General features: G+C 50.0%; 1 protein-coding gene across 3 annotated transcripts in view; it reads left to right on the top strand.

Moving 5' to 3' along the window:
• LOC109886284 (MICAL-like protein 2) overlaps nt 1–19,318 on the top strand; it is a 65,294-nt gene extending 45,976 nt beyond the window's left edge. Inside the window, exons 9-17 of one of the 3 annotated variants that reach the window (XM_031821669.1) lie at nt 3,787–3,974; nt 4,053–4,120; nt 4,239–4,362; nt 5,377–5,479; nt 5,841–5,914; nt 6,364–6,478; nt 12,827–12,873; nt 15,871–15,919; nt 15,951–19,318. In XM_031821669.1, the coding sequence (XP_031677529.1) occupies nt 3,787–3,974; nt 4,053–4,120; nt 4,239–4,362; nt 5,377–5,479; nt 5,841–5,914; nt 6,364–6,478; nt 12,827–12,873; nt 15,871–15,919; nt 15,951–15,969 (787 nt within the window). In that variant the 3' untranslated portion in view covers nt 15,970–19,318. Of the gene's footprint in view, nt 1–3,786; nt 3,975–4,052; nt 4,121–4,238; nt 4,363–5,376; nt 5,480–5,840; nt 5,915–6,363; nt 6,479–12,826; nt 12,874–15,870 lie in introns of all 3 variants that reach the window. The other 2 variants (XM_031821668.1, XM_031821667.1) reach the window with 2 other exon arrangements.
• Nucleotides 19,319–21,693: the final 2,375 nt, after the last annotated feature.

Below are 21,693 nucleotides of genomic sequence, written 5' to 3'. Positions count from 1 at the left end.
CTCCATATTCAACTCTACTCCATATTCTACTCTACATTGTACTCTACTACATATTCTACTCTACCCTGCATTCTACTCTGCATTCTACTACATATTCTACTCTACTCTTTACTCTACATTCTACTCTATATTCTACTCTTTACTCCATATTCTACTCTACTCCATATTCTACTCTACTCCATATTCTACTCTACTCCATATTCTCTTCTACTCTATATTCTCTATAACTCTATATTCTACTCTCTTCTATATATTCTACTATTTACTCTATATTCTACTCTACATTCCACTCTATATTCTACGTTACTCTATATTCTACTCTACTATATATTCTACTACTTTATTCTACTCCATATTCTGCATTCTCTCCATATTCTGCTCTGCATTCTACTCCATATCCTACTACATATTCTACTCTACTCTGCATTCTACTACATATTCTACTCTACTCTTTACTCTACATTCTACTCTATATTCTACTCTTTACTCCATATTCTATCCTACTCTATATTCTCTTCTACTCTATATTCTACTCTTCTATATATTCTACTATTTACTCTACATTCTACTCTATATTCTACGCTACTCTATATTCTACTCTACTCTATATTCTACTACTCTATATTCTACTCGACTACATATTCTAATCCATATTCTGCATTCTCTCCGTATTCTGCTCTGCATGCTACTTCCATATTACATATACATTCTACTCTATATACTACTCTATATTCTCTTCTACTCTATATTCTACTCTACTCCATATTCTACTCTATATACTACTCTATTCTACTCTACTCCATATTCTACTCTACTTTACATTCTACTCTATATTCTACTCTACTCCATATTCTACTCTACTCCATATTCTACTCTCCTATATATTCTACTCTATATATTCTACTACTCCATATTCTTCATTCTACTCCATATTATGCTCTGCATTCTACTCTGCATTCTACTTCATATTCTACTCTACCCTGCATTCTACTCCAAATTCTACTCTGCATTCTACTCCAAATTCTACTCTGCATTCTACTCTATATTCTACTCTCTTCTATATTCTACTTTACATGCTACTCTCCTCTATTCTATTCTACTCTACATTCTACTCTGCATTCTACTACATTCTACTCTACTCTTTACTCTACATTCTACTTGATATTCTACTCCATATTCTTATCTACTCCATATTCTTATCTACTCTATATTCTACTCTACTCCATATTCTACTCTTCTCTATATTCGACTCTATATTCTACTCCATATTCTACTCTTCTCTATATTCTACTCTATATTCTACTCTATATTCTACTCTACTCCATATTCTACTCTACATTCTACTCTACTACATATTCTACTCTACTCTGCATTCTACTCTGCATTCTACTACATTCTACATTCTACTACATATTCTACTCTACTACATATTCTACTCTACTCTGCATTCTACTCTGCATTCTACTACATTCTACATTCTACTACATATTCTACTCTACTCCATATTCTGCTCTGCATTCTACTTCCATATTCTACTCCATATTATACTCTATATTCTACTCTACTTTACATACTACTCTATATACTACTCTATATTCTACTCTACTCCATATTCTGCTCTGCTCTATATTCTCTTCTACTCTATTCTAGTCTATATTCTAGTCTACTCTATATTCTACTACTCTATATTCTACTCTACTCCATATTCTTCATTCTACTCCATATTATACTCTGCATTCTACTCTGCATTCTACTCCATATTCTACTCTGCATTCTACTCCAAATTCTACTCTGCATTCTACTCCATATTCTTCTCTATATTCTACTTTACATTATACTCTCCTCGATATTCTACTCTACTCTACTCTACATTCTACTCTACTCTATATTCTATTCTACTCCATATTCTACTTGATATTCTACTCCATATTCTTCTCTACTCTATATTCTACTCTACTACATATTCTACTCTACTCTGCATTCTACTCCATATTCTACTCTACATTCTACTCTACTCCATATTCTACTCTTTATTCTACTCTTTACTCTATATTCTACTCTACATTCTACTCTACTCCATATTCTACTCTACTCCATATTCTACTTTATATTCACATCTACTCTGGTTTCGCTCCACTTGTCTCTGTTCCACTATGTTCTGTTTCTATTCCACCTGCTGCTCATTTTCTCTTGTCACTGAACTCCATTCTACTCTACAGAACTCTAAAATACTATGTAGAACTCTATTCTACAGAACTCTTATGTTCCACTACTGTTATACCATACTCCTATTCTGTTCTACTTTGGTTCTATTCCAACTTGGTTCTATCCCACTTCCACGTGTGTTGTCACTGGTCCACTAGTAATCTGTGAGGTCTGGTCACCTGGGTGTGAGGTCCCAGCCGCTGAGGAAGGGTCACCTGGGTGTGAGGTCCCAGCCACTGTGGAAGGGTCACCTGGGTGTGAGGTCCCAGCCGCTGTGGAAGGGTCACCTGGGTGTGAGGTCCCAGCCGCTGAGGAAGGGTCACCTGGGTGTGAGGTCCCAGCCGCTGAGGAAGGGTCACCTGGGTGTGAGGTCCCAGCCGCTGCGGAAGGGTCACCTGGGTGTGAGGTCCCAGCCGCTGCGGAAGGGTCACCTGGGTGTGAGGTCCCAGCCGCTGCGGAAGGGTCACCTGGGTGTGAGGTCCCAGCCGCTGCGGAAGGGTCACCTGGGTGTGGTGAGGTCCCAGCCGCTGCGGAAGGGTCACCTGGGTGTGGTGAGGTCCCAGCCGCTGCGGAAGGGTCACCTGGGTGTGGTGAGGTCCCAGCCGCTGCGGAAGGGTCACCTGGGTGTGGTGAGGTCCCAGCCGCTGCGGAAGGGTCACCTGGGTGTGGTGAGGTCCCAGCCGCTGCGGAAGGGTCACCTGGGTGTGGTGAGGTCCCAGCCGCTGCGGAAGGGTCACCTGGGTGTGGTGAGGTCCCAGCCGCTGCGGAAGGGTCACCTGGGTGTGGTGAGGTCCCAGCCGCTGCGGAAGGGTCACCTGGGTGTGGTGAGGTCCCAGCCGCTGCGGAAGGGTCACCTGGGTGTGGTGAGGTCCCAGCCGCTGCGGAAGGGTCACCTGGGTGTGGTGAGGTCCCAGCCGCTGCGGAAGGGTCACCTGGGTGTGGTGAGGTCCCAGCCGCTGCGGAAGGGTCACCTGGGTGTGGTGAGGTCCCAGCCGCTGCGGAAGGGTCACCTGGGTGTGGTGAGGTCCCAGCCGCTGCGGAAGGGTCACCTGGGTGTGAGATCCCAGCTTTCCACCCCTCATCCGTTCGTCTTTCCACCCCTCATCTGTTCATTCGCTCTGCAGGCGGTTTGTACATGCCGCTCCGAGCCGCTCTGTTTTGATGTTCCACCGGAGATCGAAGACCCTCCCCTCCCTCCTCGTCAGACCTGCGGTTTGTCGGGGCTAAAGCCGTCCCCTAGTGCAGCATGAAGTCCATGCTCAGAGTCCCACCCCCTAGCCCCGGATGACCATTCTTCCTCCTCCTCCTCAGTCCTACTGATCCTCAGACTCTCGTGCGAAAGGTGAGAGAACGTACGAAAGAGACTGGTGAAGGAAAAAACTAATTGTGAGAAAATTAGGTTAGATTGCATTAAGGAAGGAAAGGAAGAGACAGACCTTGTTACATCTCTCCTCCTCCCCCTCCTCTCTCTCTCTCTCTCTCTCTCTCTCTCTCTCTCTCTCTCTCTCTCTCCTCTCCCCTCTGTTCTTCCTCTCGCTAATCCACCCCCATCTCTCCCCTCCTCCTCCTCTCTCTCGCCAGGCCTGTAGGACCTAAAGACTCCTCTCCCCTCCACCCTGACATTCAGAAGGCTGAAACCCTGTCTCGGCCCTGGGCCGGTGGATCAGGAAACGCCCAGGCTTCAGTCCCTGCTGGGTCTACTCTGGCCCCCTCCAGCCCCCCAGAAGCCTCCTCACCCAGCCCGCTGAACACCGGCCCTGGGACATGGGGTAAGAGAGAGACACACAGACAGACATAAACCCACTTCCCCAGCTCCACATAACACAGTGTTCTGCTTCCTCTACCAGGCGTCCTGACAGGGAAGAGCTCAACGACAGCTAACGGCTCCAACACAGACACCAAGATACCTAAACCAGTAGGTTTAATACATGGAGACGGGATGTTAGTACCTGTGTGTTTATATTAATGTCTGTGTGTGGTGTGTGTCTGTGTGTGTCGTCTGTGTCTGTGTGTGTGTGTGTGTGTGTGTGCAGAGTAAACCGGACTACATCCCGAAGGAAGAGATCCTCAGAGAGCTTCAGGAGATAGAGGACAGTGTTAATGAGTTGGAGAGGAAAGGAGTGGACCTGGAGAAACAGCTACGCTCCTGTGAAGAGGGTAAGACTCGCGCAGAGGGTGAGGCTCGCGCAGAGGGTGAGGCTCGCGCAGAGGGTGAGGCTCGCGCAGAGGGTGAGGCTCGCGCAGAGGGTGAGGCTCGCGCAGAGGGTGAGGCTCGCGCAGAGGGTGAGGCTCGCGCAGAGGGTGAGGCTCGCGCAGAGGGTGAGGCTCGCGCAGGGCGAGGCTCGCGCAGAGGGTGAGGCTCGCGCAGAGGGTGAGGCTCGCGCAGAGGGTGAGGCTCGCGCAGAGGGTGAGGCTCGCGCAGAGGGTGAGATGGAGACGGGAGAGTGTGGAGGAAGGAGAGGGGGAGCTTGAGCGTGGGGGAGATTGAGGGGGAGCGTGAGCGTGAGGAGGGAAGGAGAGGGGGAGATTGAGCGTGAGGAGGGAGGGAGAGGGGGTTGATTGAGAGTGAGGAGGGAGGGAGAGGGGGTTGATTGAGAGTGAGGAGGGAGGGAGAGGGGGAGATTGAGAGTGAGGAGGGAGGGAGAGGGGGAGAGTGAGGAGGGAGGGAGAGGGGGGAGAGTGAGGAGGGAGGAGGGAGGGAGAGGGGGAGATTGAGAGTGAGGAGGGAGGGAGAGATTGAGAGTGGAGGGAAGAGGTGTAGATTGGGTCGTGTCGCCTGAGGGGATGTGACCCAAAAAGTGAATTTCCACCACTTCTGGCTCTAATGAAGTCTCTGATAGCTTCCTGTCTCTGTGGGATTGACGGGCGGTAGGAGGAAATAAAGACAGCCCTGGTGGCTGGAGGGGGAGAGGGAGGAAGGAGGAGAGGGGGGGGAGAGGGAGGGGCGAGGGGGAGGGAGGGAGGGATGGATGGATGGATGGAGAGAGGGAGGAGAGGGAGAGAGGGAGGGAGGGATGGAGGGGGAGAGTAGGGGAAATAGTGTCTTTAATATTTCTCAAGTGTTTCATGACCTTGAACTCTGTCAATATGTCTTTAATATCTTGAAGTCTGCTTTTAAATTCCACTGTGTTGGTAATCTGGTGTGTGTGTGTGTGTGTGTGTGTGTGTCAGAGGGAGAAGAGGACGTGGTGATGGATGACCTGATGGTGGAATGGTTCAACCTCATCAGAAACAAGCAGGTGTCCATGAGGAGAGAGTCTGAACTGGTCTACATGTGAGTTTCACATACACACACACACACCGCGCACACACACACACACACACACAGAACCACACGCAGACATACACACACCGCACACACGCAGAACCACACGCAGACATGCACACACACACACACACATACACACACACAGAACCGCACACACACACACGCAGAACCACATGCAGACATACACACACCACGCAGAACCACACACACACACACACACACACAGAACCACAAAAATACACACAGCAGATATTTCCTAGTCCTCTAACATCTGTGTGTCTGTGTGTGTATGTCTGCGTGTGGTTCTGCGTGTGTGTATGTCTGCGTGTGGTTCTGTGTGTGTGTGTGTGTGTGTGTGTGTGTGCAGAGCGAAGACACAGGATTTGGAGGAACAGCAGCCCAGTGTAGAGCAGGAGCTGAGGAGACTCATGGACAAACCTGGTGAGTAGAGAGAGGGGGGGGTGTTGGGCTCAGACCTGGTGAGGAGAGAGAGTGGGGGGGGGGGGGTTGTTGGGCTCAGACCTGGTGAGGAGAGAGTGGGGGTGGGGGGGTGTTGGGCTCAGACCTGGTGAGGAGAGAGAGTGGGGGGGGGGGGGGGGGGTGTTGGGCTCAGACCTGGTGAGGAGAGAGAGTGGGGGGGGGGGGGGGTGTTAGGCTCAGACCTGGTGAGGAGAGAGAGTGGGGGGGGGGGGTGTTGGGCTCAGACCTGGTGAGGAGAGCGAGTGGGGGGGGGGGGGGGTGTTGGGCTCAGACCTGGTGAGAAGAGAGAGTGGGGGGGGGGGGTGTTGGGCTCAGACCTGGTGAGGAGAGCGAGATGGGTGTGTTGTGGACAATGCAAAAGTTGTGTGTTTACACTGATCGTGTGTTTATGTGTGTGTTTATGTGGGCAGAGCGGCTGAAGACGTTGTGGGACCGTCGTAGAGAAGAGGAGTTGATGGTCAAGCTGGTGGAGATCGTCAATGACAGAAACGCCATCATAGACGGACTGGACGATGACAGACTCAGGTAGGAGAGAGGGGGGGGGGGGTGACATACTCAGGTAGGAGAGAGAGGGGGGGATGACAGACTCAGGTAGGAGAGAGAGAGGGGGGGGATGACAGACTCGGGTAGGAGAGAGGGGGGGGATGACAGCCTCGGGTAGGAGGGGGGGAATGACACTCAGGTAGGAGGGACGGGGGGATGACAGACTCAGGTAGGACGGGGAGATGACACTCAGGTAGGAGAGAGAGGGGGGGGATGACAGACTCAGGTAGGAGAGAGGGGGGATGACAGACTCAGGTAGGAGAGAGGGGGGATGACAGACTCAGGTAGGAGAGAGGGGGGATGACACTCAGGTAGGAGAGAGGGGGGGATGACAGACTCAGGTTGGAGAGAGAGGGGGGGATGACACTCAGGTAGGAGAGAGAGGGGGGGATGACACTCAGGTAGGAGAGAGAGGGGGGATGACAGACTCAGGTAGGAGAGAGGGGGGATGACAGACTCAGGTAGGAGAGAGGGGGGGATTACACTCAGGTAGGAGAGAGGGGGGGATGACAGCCTCGGGTAGGAGGGGGGGAATGACACTCAGGTAGGAGAGAGGGGGGATGGCACTCAGGTAGGAGAGAGGGGGGGATGGCACTCAGGTAGGAGAGAGGGGGGGATGACACTCAGGTAGGAGAGAGGGGGGGATGACACTCAGGTAGGAGAGAGAGGGGGGATGACAGACTCAGGTAGGAGGGGGAGATGACACTCAGGTAGGAGAGAGAGAGGGGGGGATGACAGACTCAGGTAGGAGAGAGAGAGGGGGATGACACTCAGGTAGGAGAGAGAGGGGGGGATGACAGACTCAGGTAGGAGAGAGAGAGGGGGGGGATGACAGACTCAGGTAGGAGAGAGGGGGGGATGACAGCCTCGGGTAGGAGGGGGGGAATGACACTCAGGTAGGAGGGACGGGGGGATGACAGACTCAGGTAGGACGGGGAGATGACACTCAGGTAGGAGAGAGAGGGGGGGGGATGACAGACTCAGGTAGGAGAGAGGGGGGATGACAGACTCAGGTAGGAGAGAGGGGGGATGACAGACTCAGGTAGGAGAGAGGGGGGATGACACTCAGGTAGGAGAGAGGGGGGGATGACAGACTCAGGTTGGAGAGAGAGGGGGGGATGACACTCAGGTAGGAGAGAGAGGGGGGGATGACACTCAGGTAGGAGAGAGAGGGGGGATGACAGACTCAGGTAGGAGAGAGGGGGGATGACAGACTCAGGTAGGAGAGAGGGGGGGATTACACTCAGGTAGGAGAGAGGGGGGGATGACAGCCTCGGGTAGGAGGGGGGGAATGACACTCAGGTAGGAGAGAGGGGGGATGGCACTCAGGTAGGAGAGAGGGGGGGATGGCACTCAGGTAGGAGAGAGGGGGGGATGACACTCAGGTAGGAGAGAGGGGGGGATGACACTCAGGTAGGAGAGAGAGGGGGGATGACAGACTCGGGTAGGAGGGGGAGATGACACTCAGGTAGGAGAGAGGGGGGGGGATGACAGCCTCAGGTAGGGGAGAGGGGGATGACAGACTCAGGTAGGAGAGACGGGGGGATGACAGACTCAGGTAGGACGGGGAGATGACACTCAGGTAGGAGAGAGAGAAGGGGGGATGACAGACTCAGGTAGTGGAGAGGGGGGATGACACTCAGGTAGGAGAGAGGGGGATGACAGACTCAGGTAGGAGAGAGGGGGGATGACACTCAGGTAGGAGAGAGGGGGGGATGACAGACTCAGGTTGGAGAGAGAGGGGGGATGACACTCAGGTAGGAGAGAGAGGGGGGATGACAGACTCAGGTAGAAGAGAGAGGGGGATGACACTCAGGTAGGAGAGAGAGGGGGATGACAGACTCAGGTAGGAGAGAGGGGGGATGACAGACTCAGGTAGGAGAGAGGGGGGGATGACACTCAGGTAGGAGAGAGGGGGGGATGACAGCCTCGGGTAGGAGGGGGGGAATGACACTCAGGTAGGAGAGAGGGGGGGATGACAGACTCAGGTAGGAGGGGGTGATGACACTCAGGTAGGAGAGAGAGGGGGAGATGACACTCAGGTAGGAGAGAGGGGGGGATGACACTCAGGTAGGAGAGAGGGGGGATGACACTCAGGTAGGAGAGAGGGGGGGATGGCACTCAGGTAGGAGAGAGGGGGGATGGCACTCAGGTAGGAGAGAGAGAGGGGGATGACACTCAGGTAGGAGAGAGAGGGGGATGACACTCAGGTAGGAGAGAGAGGGGGGATGACAGACTCAGGTAGGAGGGGGAGATGACACTCAGGTAGGAGAGAGGGGGGGATGACAGCCTCAGGTAGGAGAGAGGGGGGGATGACAGCCTCAGGTAGGAGAGAGAGAGGGGGTGACACTCAGGTAGGAGAGGGAGGAGGGAAGACCGACTCAGGTAGGAAGGGGAGATGACACTCAGGTAGGAGAGAGGGGGGGGATGACAGCCTCCGGTAGGAGAGAGGGGGGATGACACTCAGGTAGGAGAGAGAGGGGGGATGACAGACTCGGGTAGGAGGGGGAGATGACACTCAGGTAGGAGAGAGAGGGGGATGACAGACTCGGGTAGGAGGGGGAGATGACACTCAGGTAGGAGAGAGAGGGGGGATGACAGACTCGGGTAGGAGGGGGAGATGACACTCAGGTAGCAGAGAGGGGGGGGATGACAGACTCGGGTAGGAGAGAGGGGGGGATGACAGACTCGGGTAGGAGAGAGGGGGGGGATGACACTCAGGTAGGAGAGAGGGGGGGATGACACTCAGGTAGAAGAGAGGGGGGGATGACACTCAGGTAGGAGAGAGGGGGGGGATGACAGCCTCAGGTAGGGGAGAGGGGGATGACAGACTCAGGTAGGAGAGAGGGGGGATGACACTCAGGTAGGAGAGACGGGGGGATGACAGACTCAGGTAGGACGGGGAGATGACACTCAGGTAGGAGAGAGAGGGGGGGGATGACAGACTCAGGTAGTGGAGAGGGGGGATGACACTCAGGTAGGAGAGAGGGGGGATGACAGACTCAGGTAGGAGAGAGGGGGGATGACACTCAGGTAGGAGAGAGGGGGGGGATGACAGACTCAGGTTGGAGAGAGAGGGGGGATGACACTCAGGTAGGAGGGAGAGGGGGGATGACACTCAGGTAGGAGAGAGAGGGGGGATGACAGACTCAGGTAGGAGAGAGGGGGGATGACAGACTCAGGTAGGAGAGAGGGGGGGATGACACTCAGGTAGGAGAGAGGGGGGGATGACAGCCTCGGGTAGGAGGGGGGGAATGACACTCAGGTAGGAGAGAGGGGGGGATGACAGACTCAGGTAGGAGGGGGTGATGACACTCAGGTAGGAGAGAGAGGGGGAGATGACACTCAGGTAGGAGAGAGGGGGGGGATGACACTCAGGTAGGAGAGAGGGGGGGATGACACTCAGGTAGGAGAGAGGGGGGATGACACTCAGGTAGGAGAGAGGGGGGATGGCACTCAGGTAGGAGAGAGGGGGGATGGCACTCAGGTAGGAGAGAGGGGGGATGACACTCAGGTAGGAGAGAGAGGGGGATGACACTCAGGTAGGAGAGAGAGGGGGGATGACAGACTCAGGTAGGAGGGGGAGATGACACTCAGGTAGGAGAGAGGGGGGGATGACAGCCTCAGGTAGGAGAGAGGGGGGATGACAGCCTCAGGTAGGAGAGAGAGAGGGGGTGACACTCAGGTAGGAGAGAGAGGAGGGAAGACAGACTCAGGTAGGAAGGGGAGATGACAGACTCAGGTAGGAGAGAGAGAGGGGGATGACACTCAGGTAGGAGAGAGAGGGGGGATGACAGACTCAGGTAGGAGGGGGAGATGACACTCAGGTAGGAGAGAGGGGGGGATGACAGCCTCAGGTAGGAGCGAGGGGGGGATGACAGCCTCAGGTAGGAGAGAGAGAGGGGGATGACACTCAGGTAGGAGAGAGAGGGGGGATGACAGACTCAGGTAGGAGGGGGAGATGACACTCAGGTAGGAGAGAGGGGGGGGATGACAGCCTCAGGTAGGAGAGAGGGGGGATGACACTCAGGTAGGAGAGAGAGGGGGGATGACAGACTCAGGTAGGAGAGGGAGATGACACTCAGGTAGGAGAGAGAGGGGGGATGACAGACTCGGGTAGGAGGGGGGAGATGACACTCAGGTAGGAGAGAGAGGGGGGATGACAGACTCGGGTAGGAGGGGGAGATGACACTCAGGTAGGAGAGAGAGGGGGATGACAGACTCGGGTAGGAGGGGGAGATGACACTCAGGTAGGAGAGAGAGGGGGGATGACAGACTCGGGTAGGAGGGGGAGATGACACTCAGGTAGCAGAGAGGGGGGGGATGACAGACTCGGGTAGGAGAGAGGGGGGGATGACAGACTCGGGTAGGAGAGAGGGGGGGGATGACACTCAGGTAGGAGAGAGGGGGGGGATGACACTCAGGTAGAAGAGAGGGGGGGGATGACACTCAGGTAGGAGAGAGGGGGGGGGATGACAGCCTCAGGTAGGGGAGAGGGGGATGACAGACTCAGGTAGGAGAGAGGGGGGATGACACTCAGGTAGGAGAGACGGGGGGATGACAGACTCAGGTAGGACGGGGAGATGACACTCAGGTAGGAGAGAGAGGGGGGGGATGACAGACTCAGGTAGTGGAGAGGGGGGATGACACTCAGGTAGGAGAGAGGGGGGATGACAGACTCAGGTAGGAGAGAGGGGGGATGACACTCAGGTAGGAGAGAGGGGGGGATGACAGACTCAGGTTGGAGAGAGAGGGGGGATGACACTCAGGTAGGAGGGAGAGGGGGGATGACACTCAGGTAGGAGAGAGAGGGGGGATGACAGACTCAGGTAGGAGAGAGGGGGGATGACAGACTCAGGTAGGAGAGAGGGGGGGATGACACTCAGGTAGGAGAGAGGGGGGGATGACAGCCTCGGGTAGGAGGGGGGGAATGACACTCAGGTAGGAGAGAGGGGGGGGATGACAGACTCAGGTAGGAGGGGGTGATGACACTCAGGTAGGAGAGAGAGGGGGAGATGACACTCAGGTAGGAGAGAGGGGGGGGATGACACTCAGGTAGGAGAGAGGGGGGGATGACACTCAGGTAGGAGAGAGGGGGGATGACACTCAGGTAGGAGAGAGGGGGGATGGCACTCAGGTAGGAGAGAGGGGGGATGGCACTCAGGTAGGAGAGAGGGGGGATGACACTCAGGTAGGAGAGAGAGGGGGATGACACTCAGGTAGGAGAGAGAGGGGGGATGACAGACTCAGGTAGGAGGGGGAGATGACACTCAGGTAGGAGAGAGGGGGGGATGACAGCCTCAGGTAGGAGAGAGGGGGGATGACAGCCTCAGGTAGGAGAGAGAGAGGGGGGTGACACTCAGGTAGGAGAGAGAGGAGGGAAGACAGACTCAGGTAGGAAGGGGAGATGACAGACTCAGGTAGGAGAGAGAGAGGGGGATGACACTCAGGTAGGAGAGAGAGGGGGGATGACAGACTCAGGTAGGAGGGGGAGATGACACTCAGGTAGGAGAGAGGGGGGGATGACAGCCTCAGGTAGGAGCGAGGGGGGGATGACAGCCTCAGGTAGGAGAGAGAGAGGGGGATGACACTCAGGTAGGAGAGAGAGGGGGGATGACAGACTCAGGTAGGAGGGGGAGATGACACTCAGGTAGGAGAGAGGGGGGGGATGACAGCCTCAGGTAGGAGAGAGGGGGGATGACACTCAGGTAGGAGAGAGAGGGGGGATGACAGACTCAGGTAGGAGAGGGAGATGACACTCAGGTAGGAGAGAGAGGGGGGATGACAGACTCGGGTAGGAGGGGGAGATGACACTCAGGTAGGAGAGAGAGGGGGGATGACAGACTCGGGTAGGAGGGGGAGATGACACTCAGGTAGCAGAGAGGGGGGGGATGACAGACTCGGGTAGGAGAGAGGGGGGGGATGACAGACTCTGGTAGGAGAGAGGGGGGGATGACAGACTCGGGTAGGAGAGAGGGGGGGATGACACTCAGGTAGGAGAGAGGGGGGGATGACACTCAGGTAGAAGAGAGGGGGGGATGACACTCAGGTAGGAGAGAGGGGGGGATGACACTCAGGTAGAAGAGAGGGGGGGGATGACACTCAGGTAGTAGAGAGGGGGGGATGGCACTCAGGTAGAAGAGAGAGGGGGGGTATCAGACTCAGGTAGGAGAGAGAGGGGGGGTGACACTCAGGTAGGAGAGAGAGGGGGATGACACTCGGGTAGCAGAGGGGGGGTTGTCTTAATGTGGATGGCTCTCTGGGATTGTGTGTGTGTGTGTAGGTTAGTCATGCTGTGTCGTTAATCTTCTCTGTCTTATCTCTCTTCAGGGAGGATGAGGAAGATGAGCAGCTCAATAAGATGATGAAGACCCTAGGTCAGTCCCTACACAACACATCTAGGATCAGTTTATCTTCTATAACCCTTATCAAACCCAAGGTCAGTCCCTACACAACACATCTAGGATCAGTTTATCTTCTCTAACCCTTATCAAATCCAAGGTCAGTCCCTACACAACACATCTAGGATCAGTTTCCCTTCTCTAACCCTTATCAGAACCAGCAAGGGAGAAAACTGAGCTGCTCTCAGTACACTGCTTGACGTTTCTCTGGGATTCTACACAGCTTGACATTTCTCTGGGATTCTACACACAGCTTGTCGTTTCTGGGATTCGACACACAGCTTGTCGTTTCTGTGATTCGACACACAGCTTGTCGTTTCTCTGTGATTCGACACACAGCTTGTCGTTTCTCTGTGATTCGACACACAGCTTGTCGTTTCTCTGTGATTCGACACACAGCTTGTCGTTTCTCTGTGATTCGACACACAGCTTGTCGTTTCTCTGTGATTCGACACACAGCTTGTCGTTTCTCTGTGATTCGACACACAGCTTGTCGTTTCTCTGTGATTCGACACACAGCTTGTCGTTTCTCTGTGATTCGACACACAGCTTGTCGTTTCTCTGTGATTCGACACACAGCTTGTCGTTTCTCTGTGATTCGAGACACAGCTTGTCGTTTCTCTGTGATTCGACACAGCTTGTCGTTTCTCTGTGATTCGACACAGCTTGTCGTTTCTGTGATTCGACACAGCTTGTCGTTTCTGTGATTCGACACAGCTTGTCGTTTCTGTGATTCGACACAGCTTGTCGTTTCTGTGATTCGACACAGCTTGTCGTTTCTGTGATTCGACACAGCTTGTCGTTTCTCTGTGATTCGACACAGCTTGTCGTTTCTCTGATTCGACACAGCTTGTCGTTTCTCTGTGATTCGACACAGCTTGTCGTTTCTCTGTGATTCGACACAGCTTGTCGTTTCTGGGATTCGAGACACAGCTTGTCGTTTCTCTGGGATTCGAGACACAGCTTGTCGTTTCTCTGGGATTCGAGACACAGCTTATCGTTTCTCTGTGATTCGACACACAGCTTGTCGTTTCTGTGATTCGACACACAGCTTGTCGTTTCTCTGTGATTCGACACACAACTTGTCGTTTCTCTGTGATTCGACACACAGCTCGACGTTTCTCTGTGATTCGACACACAGCTCGACGTTTCTCTGGGATTCTACAGTACATGAGGTGTCATCCTTCAGCTGCCTCTGACACATCTGATTCATTTAAGTTCTTTCACTTTCAAGCTGTCATCCGATGGATGAGCCCACCGCTTTCTGTCATCCGATGGATGAGCCCACCGCTCTGTTTTTCACTTTGTATTGATTTAAATAGTCCAAATCTGTGTGTTTTTCATGGGGAAATGATGCATCTCATTTAATCTAATAGCTGCTAATGGAAAAGTGTCTAAAAATGTCCACCCCCCCCCCCCTTTTCACGTGGAAAATAAATCCTGTTTGGCCTGGTCTCTAACTGAGCTGATGAGTCCGATTGTGTAATAATGTCTGTGGTTAACGTAGCAGCTTCATTTGACCCTAAACTGACAGTCAGTCAGGAGTCCGTCCCATCTGTCATTCATCATGCTCTCTAACCCTCTGTATCTATGGAGAACCTCTCTAACCCTCTGTATCTATGGAGAACCTCTCTAACCCTCTGTATCTATGGAGAACCTCTCTAACCCTCTGTATCTATGGAGAACCTCTCTAACCCTCTGTATCTATGGAGAACCTCTCTAACCCTCTGTATCTATGGAGAACCTCTCTAACCCTCTGTATCTATGGAGAACCTCTCTAACCCTCTGTATCTATGGAGAACCTCTCTAACCCTCTGTATCTATGGAGAACCTCTCTAACCCTCTGTATCTATGGAGAACCTCTCTAACCCTCTGTATCTATGGAGAACCTCTCTAACCCTCTGTATCTATGGAGAACATCTCTAACCCTCTGTATCTATGGAGAACCTCTCTAACCCTCTGTATCTATGGAGAACCTCTCTAACCCTCTGTATCTATGGAGAACCTCTCTAACCCTCTGTATCTATGGAGAACCTCTCTAAGCATCTGTATCTATGGAGAACATCTCTAACCCTCTGTATCTACGGAGAACCTCTCTAAGCATCTGTATCTATGGAGAACCTCTCTAACCCTCTGTATCTATGGAGAACATCTCTAACCCTCTGTATCTATGGAGAACCTCTCTAACCCTCTGTATCTATGGAGAACCTCTCTAACCCTCTGTATCTATGGAGAACCTCTCTAACCCTCTGTATCTATGGAGAACCTCTCTAACCCTCTGTATCTATGGAGAACCTCTCTAAGCATCTGTATCTATGGAGAACCTCTCTAACCCTCTGTATCTATGGAGAACCTCTCTAACCCTCTGTATCTATGGAGAACCTCTCTAACCCTCTGTATCTATGGAGAACCTCTCTAACCCTCTGTATCTATGGAGAACCTCTCTAACCCTCTGTATCTATGGAGAACCTCTCTAACCCTCTGTATCTATGGAGAACCTCTCTAACCCTCTGTATCTATGGAGAACCTCTCTAACCCTCTGTATCTATGGAGAACCTCTCTAACCCTCTGTATCTATGGAGAACCTCTCTAACCCTCTGTATCTATGGAGAACCTCTCTAACCCTCTGTATCTATGGAGAACATCTCTAACCCTCTGTATCTACGGAGAACCTCTCTAACCCTCTGTATCTATGGAGAACCTCTCTAACCCTCTGTATCTATGGAGAACCTCTCTAACCCTCTGTATCTATGGAGAACCTCTCTAACCCTCTGTATCTATGGAGAACCTCTCTAACCCTCTGTATCTATGGAGAACCTCTCTAACCCTCTGTATCTACGGAGAACCTCTCTAACCCTCTGTATCTATGGAGAACCTACCTCTCTCTCTACCACTTCTCTCTCATCCCATCCTCTCTCTCATCCCATCCTCTCTCATCCCATCCTCTCTCATCCCATCCTCTCTCTCTTTCAGACACAAAGAAAGAGAAGAAGAAGAAGTCCAGCTTTAAGTTGTTTGGTAGGAACAAGAAGGAGGGATGATCCCACTGGGAGGAACAAGAAGGAGGGATGATCCCACTGGTAGGAACAAGAAGGAGGGATGATCCCACTGGTAGGAACAAGAAGGAGGGATGATCCCACTGGTAGGAACAAGGAGGGATGATCCCACTGGTAGGAACAAGAAGGAGGGATGATCCCACTGGGAGGAACAAGAAGGAGGGATGATCCCACGGGGAGGAACTCTGGGACACACTGTTACCCTGCTTGAGATGTGGTTATCACTGTTACCCTGCTTGAGATGTGGTTATCACTGTTACCCTGCTTGGTGTCTGTCTGTAATGTGTCTATAATACCCTCCTGACGTGAACCAGAGACCTGAAACCCAGTATAACGCTACCCCACACGGTGTCTGTCTGTAATGTGTCTATAATACCCTCCTGACGTGTGTGACCCCTCATTGTCATCCATGTCATCACACTGTGCTCTCTGTGTCAAGCTGAAACCCAGTATAACACTACACCACACGGTGTCTGTATGTAATGTGTGTGGTTAGTTAGTCTGTTAGGTCTCTGGTTCATGTCTATAATACCCTCCTGACGTGCGTGCGACCCCTCATTGTCATCACACTGTCCTCTGTGTCAAGCTGAAACCCAGTATAACACTACACCCAGCACATCCACACGGTGTGTGTGTGGTTAGTTAATCTGTATGATGGGGATTATGTAGGGATCACTGCCTAATAATGACTCAGTGCTAATGGCTGACATCACTCAACCGTGTGTCTGTAAGTAATGTAATGACTCAGTGCTAATGGCTGACATCACTCAACCGTGTGTCTGTAAGTAATGTAATGACTCACTGCTAAACATCACGCAACCGTGTGTCTGTAAGTAATGTAATGACATCACTCAACCGTGTGCCCTTTGCCCTCTGCTGTTTTTAAGTCACCCATGTTTACAAGCTACAGAGAGAAGTTGTTTTGTTGAGGGGTCGGACAACTCTTCCTATGACATACCTATCGTCTGACCCCAGATCAGATGTTAGCTCTGTAATCACCCCTTAGTTCGTTTTATAATGTTATGTCCTGACCCCAGATCAGATGTTAGTTCATTTTATAATGTTATGTCCCGACCCCAGATCAGATGTTAGTTTGTTGTATAATGTTATGTCCCGACCCCAGATCAGTGATGAGTGTCTTATGAGCTTTTATTAAGCAGCATTTTGCATTGATCAAAGTTAATGTGTAGAAATGCTGGCCCTTCAGCCAAAGGGTTTTTATTCCTTAGAAGAGACTCACCTTTACCATTTAACATTCTGTTATAATGATCAGTGGTGCCTTAGTGACTTCACATTCTGTTATAATGATCAGTGGTGCCTTAGTGACATCACATTCTGTTATAATGATCAGTGGTGCCTTAGTGACTTCACATTCTGTTATAATGATCAGTGGTGCCTTAGTGACATCACATTCTGTTATAATGATCAGTGGTGCCTTAGTGACTTCACATTCTGTTATAATGATCAGCACGGTGCCTAGTGACTTCACATTCTGTTATAATGATCAGTGGTGCCTTAGTGACTTCACATTCTGTTATAATGATCAGTGGTGCCTTATTGACATCACATTCTGTTATAATGATCAGTGGTGCCTTAGTGACATCACATTCTGTTATAATGATCAGTGGTGCCTTAGTGACATCACATTCTGTTATAATGATCAGTGGTGCCTTAGTGACTTCACATTCTGTTATAATGATCAGCACGGTGCCTAGTGACTTCACATTCTGTTATAATGATCAGTGGTGCCTTAGTGACTTCACATTCTGTTATAATGATCAGTGGTGCCTTATTGACATCACATTCTGTTATAATGATCAGTGGTGCCTTAGTGACATCACATTCTGTTATAATGATCAGTGGTGCCTTAGTGACTTCACATTCTGTTATAATGATCAGCACGGTGCCTAGTGACTTCACATTCTGTTATAATGATCAGTGGTGCCTTAGTGACTTCACATTCTGTTATAATGATCAGTGGTGCCTTATTGACATCACATTCTGTTATAATGATCAGTGGTGCCTTAGTGACATCACATTCTGTTATAATGATCAGTGGTGCCTTAGTGACATCACATTCTGTTATAATGATCAGTGGTGCCTTAGTGACTTCACATTCTGTTATAATGATCAGTGGTGCCTTATTGACTTCACATTCTGTTATAATGATCAGTGGTGCCTTAGTGACATCACATTCTGTTATAATGATCAGTGGTGCCTTAGTGACATCACATTCTGTTATAATGATCAGTGGTGCCTTATTGACATCACATTCTGTTATAATGATCAGCACGGTGCCTTAGTGACTTCACATTCTGTTATAATGATCAGTGGTGCCTTAGTGACTTCACATTCTGTTATAATGATCAGTGGTGCCTTAGTGACATCACATTCTGTTATAATGATCAGTGGTGCCTTAGTGACATCACATTCTGTTATAATGATCAGTGGTGCCTTAGTGACATCACATTCTGTTATAATGATCAGTGGTGCCTTAGTGACATCACATTCTGTTATAATGATCAGTGGTGCCTTAGTGACTTCACATTCTGTTATAATGATCAGTGGTGCCTTCACATTGTTCTAATGATCCATATTGGATCTGAGCGTGAATGTGCTATTCAAAATGGTCAATACCTGTGTCGTCATTGATGAGGGGCAATTTGTTTTAGCTAACGGCACTTTTAATAAATTACAATTAATTGTTTTCTTTTTAGATGGTTGTGTCAGAATTGAGACATTTTATGAATCTGTATAATTTGTGGTTTTATCAGAATGGAGAGTTGTCTTTCTAATTCAACACACTGGTATTGAAGGAGCTGTAATCCACTGTGGAAGGCAGACTACAGTCGGACCGAAACCACTATTAGTGTGTAACTGCTCCTGTGTTCCCATGAGTCTCCCTGAATATACTGTCCTGTGTTCCCATGAGTCTCCCTGAATATACTGTCCTGTGTTCCCATGAGTCTCCCTGAATATACTGTCCTGTGTTCCCATGAGTCTCCCTGAATATACTGTCCTGTGTTCCCATGAGTCTCCCTGAATATACTGTCCTGTGTTCCCATGAGTCTCCCTGAATATACTGTCCTGTGTTCCCATGAGTCTCCCTGAATATACTGTCCTGTGTTCCCATGAGTCTCCCTGAATATACTGTCCTGTGTTCCCATGAGTCTCCCTGAATATACTGTCCTGTGTTCCCATGAGTCTCCCTGAATATACTGTCCTGTGTTCCCATGAGTCTCCCTGAATATACTGTCCTGTGTTCCCATGAGTCTCCCTGAATATACTGTCCTGTGTCTCTGCTGTTTATTCCTGATATCTCCTTTTTTTCTTCCTCAATAAATTCAATAATGATGGAAAATGTACATTTTGCCCTGGTTTTTAAATATTTTGTTCCTCACACGTGTGTGTGTGTGTGTGTGTGTGTGTGTGTGTGTACATGCATACATAACATACGTACAGTTGAAGTGGGAAGTTTACATACACTTAGGTTGGAGTCATTAATACTCGTTTTTCAACCACTGCACAAATGTCTTGTTAACAAACTATAGTTTTGGCAAGTCAGTTAGGACATCTACTTTGTGCATGACACAATTCATTTTTCCAACAATTGTTTACAGACAGATTATTTCACTTATAATTCACTGCATCACAATTCCAGTGGGTCAGAAGTTTACAAACACTAAGTTGACTGTGCCTTTAAACAGCTTGGAAAATTCCAGACAATTATGTCATGGCTTTAGAAGCTTCTGATAGGCTAATTGACATCATTTGAGTCAATTGGAGGTTTACCTGTGGATGTATTTCAAGGCCTACCTTCAAACTCATTGCCTCTGTGCTTGGCATCATGGGAAAATCAAAAGAAATCAGCCAAATACCTCAGAAAAAAATTGTAGACCTCAACAAGTCTGGTTCATCCAAATGCCTGAGGTACCACGTTCATCTATACAAACAATAGTACGCAAGTATAAACACCATGGGGACCACGTAGCCGTCATACCGCTCAGGAAGGAGATGTGTTCTGTCTCTTAGAGATGAACGGACTTTAGTGCGAAAAGTGCAAATCAATCCCAGAACAACAGCAAAAGACCTTGTGATGATACTGGAGGAAACGGGTACAAAAGTATATATATCCACTGTAACACAAGTCCTATATCGACATAACCTGAAAGGCTGCTCAGCAAGGAAGAAGACACTGCTCCAAAACTGCCATAAAAAAGCCAGACTATGGTTTGCAACTGCACATGGGGACAAAGATCGTACTTTTTGGAGAAATGTCCTCTGGTCTGATGAAACAAAAATAGAACTGTTTGGCCATAATGACCATCGTTATGTTTGGAGGAAAAAGGGGGAGGCTTGCAAGCCGAAGAACACCATCCCAACCGTGAAGCACGGGGGTGGTAGCATCATGTTGTGGGGGTGCTTTGCTGTAGGAGGGACTGGTGCACTTCACAAAATAGATGGCATCATGAGGGAGGAAAACTATGTGGATAGATTGAAGAAATATCTCAAGACATCAGTCAGGAATTTAAATCTTGGTCGCAAGTGGGTCTTCCAAATGGACAATGACCCCAAGCATACTTCCAAAGTTGTGGCAAAATGGCTTAAGGACAATAAAGTCAAGGTATTGAAGTGGCCATCACAAAGCTCTGACCTCAATCCCATAGAACATTTGTGGGCAGAACTGAAAAAGCGTGTGCGAGCAAGGAGGCCTACAAACCTGACTCAGTTACACCAGCTCTGTCAGGAGGAATGGGCCAAAATTCACCCAGCTTATTGTGGGAAGCTTGTGGAAGGCTACCCGAAACGTTTGACCCAAGTTATCCAATTTAAAGGCAATGCTACCAAATACTAATTGAGTGTATGTAAACTTGTGACCCACTGGGAATGTGATGAAATAAATAAAAGCTGGGGGGGTCATTATCACCACTATTATTCTGACATTTCACATTCTTAAAATAAAGTGGTGATCCTTACTGACCGAAAACAGGGAATTTTTACATGTGTGTATGTATGTATGTATGTATGTATGTATGTATGTATATGTGTGTGTGTGTGTGTGTGTGTGTGTGTGTGTGTGTGTGTGTGTGTGTGTGTGTGTGTGTGTGTGTGTGTGTGTGTGTGTGTGTGTGTGTGTGTGTGTGTGTGTGTGTGTGTGTGTGTGTGTGTGTGTGTGTATGTGTGTATGTATGTGTGTATGTATGTATGTGTGTATGTGTGTATGTATGTGTGTATGTATGTATGTGTGTGTGTGTGTATGTATGTATGTATATATGTATGTATGTATGTGTATGTATGAATATGTGTATTTGAGTATGGAAACTGTAAAGCACTTGGTGACACAGTAACCTGAGTGGTGATGATGTATCAAAGAGACTGTAGTACCAGCTCCGGCCACCAGATGGTGACACTCACCAGCTCTGTTTCTTCCCTCCTCCGGCCACCAGATGGTGACACTCACCAGCTCTGTCTCTTCCCTCCTCCGGCCACCAGATGGTGACACTCACCAGCTCTGTTTCTTCCCTCCTAATGATCAGCACGGTGCCTTAGTGACTTCACATTCTGTTATAATGATCAGTGGTGCCTTAGTGACTTCACATTCTGTTATAATGATCAGTGGTGCCTTAGTGACATCACATTCTGTTATAATGATCAGTGGTGCCTTAGTGACATCACATTCTGTTATAATGATCAGTGGTGCCTTAGTGACATCACATTCTGTTATAATGATCAGTGGTGC

The sequence above is a fragment of the Oncorhynchus kisutch genome, unplaced genomic scaffold (genome assembly GCF_002021735.2).
Source record: "Oncorhynchus kisutch isolate 150728-3 unplaced genomic scaffold, Okis_V2 scaffold4007, whole genome shotgun sequence".
Taxonomy (NCBI): domain Eukaryota; kingdom Metazoa; phylum Chordata; class Actinopteri; order Salmoniformes; family Salmonidae; genus Oncorhynchus; species Oncorhynchus kisutch.
Note: the sequence above shows the minus strand (reverse complement) of the source record. Positions and strands in the feature narration are given on the sequence as shown.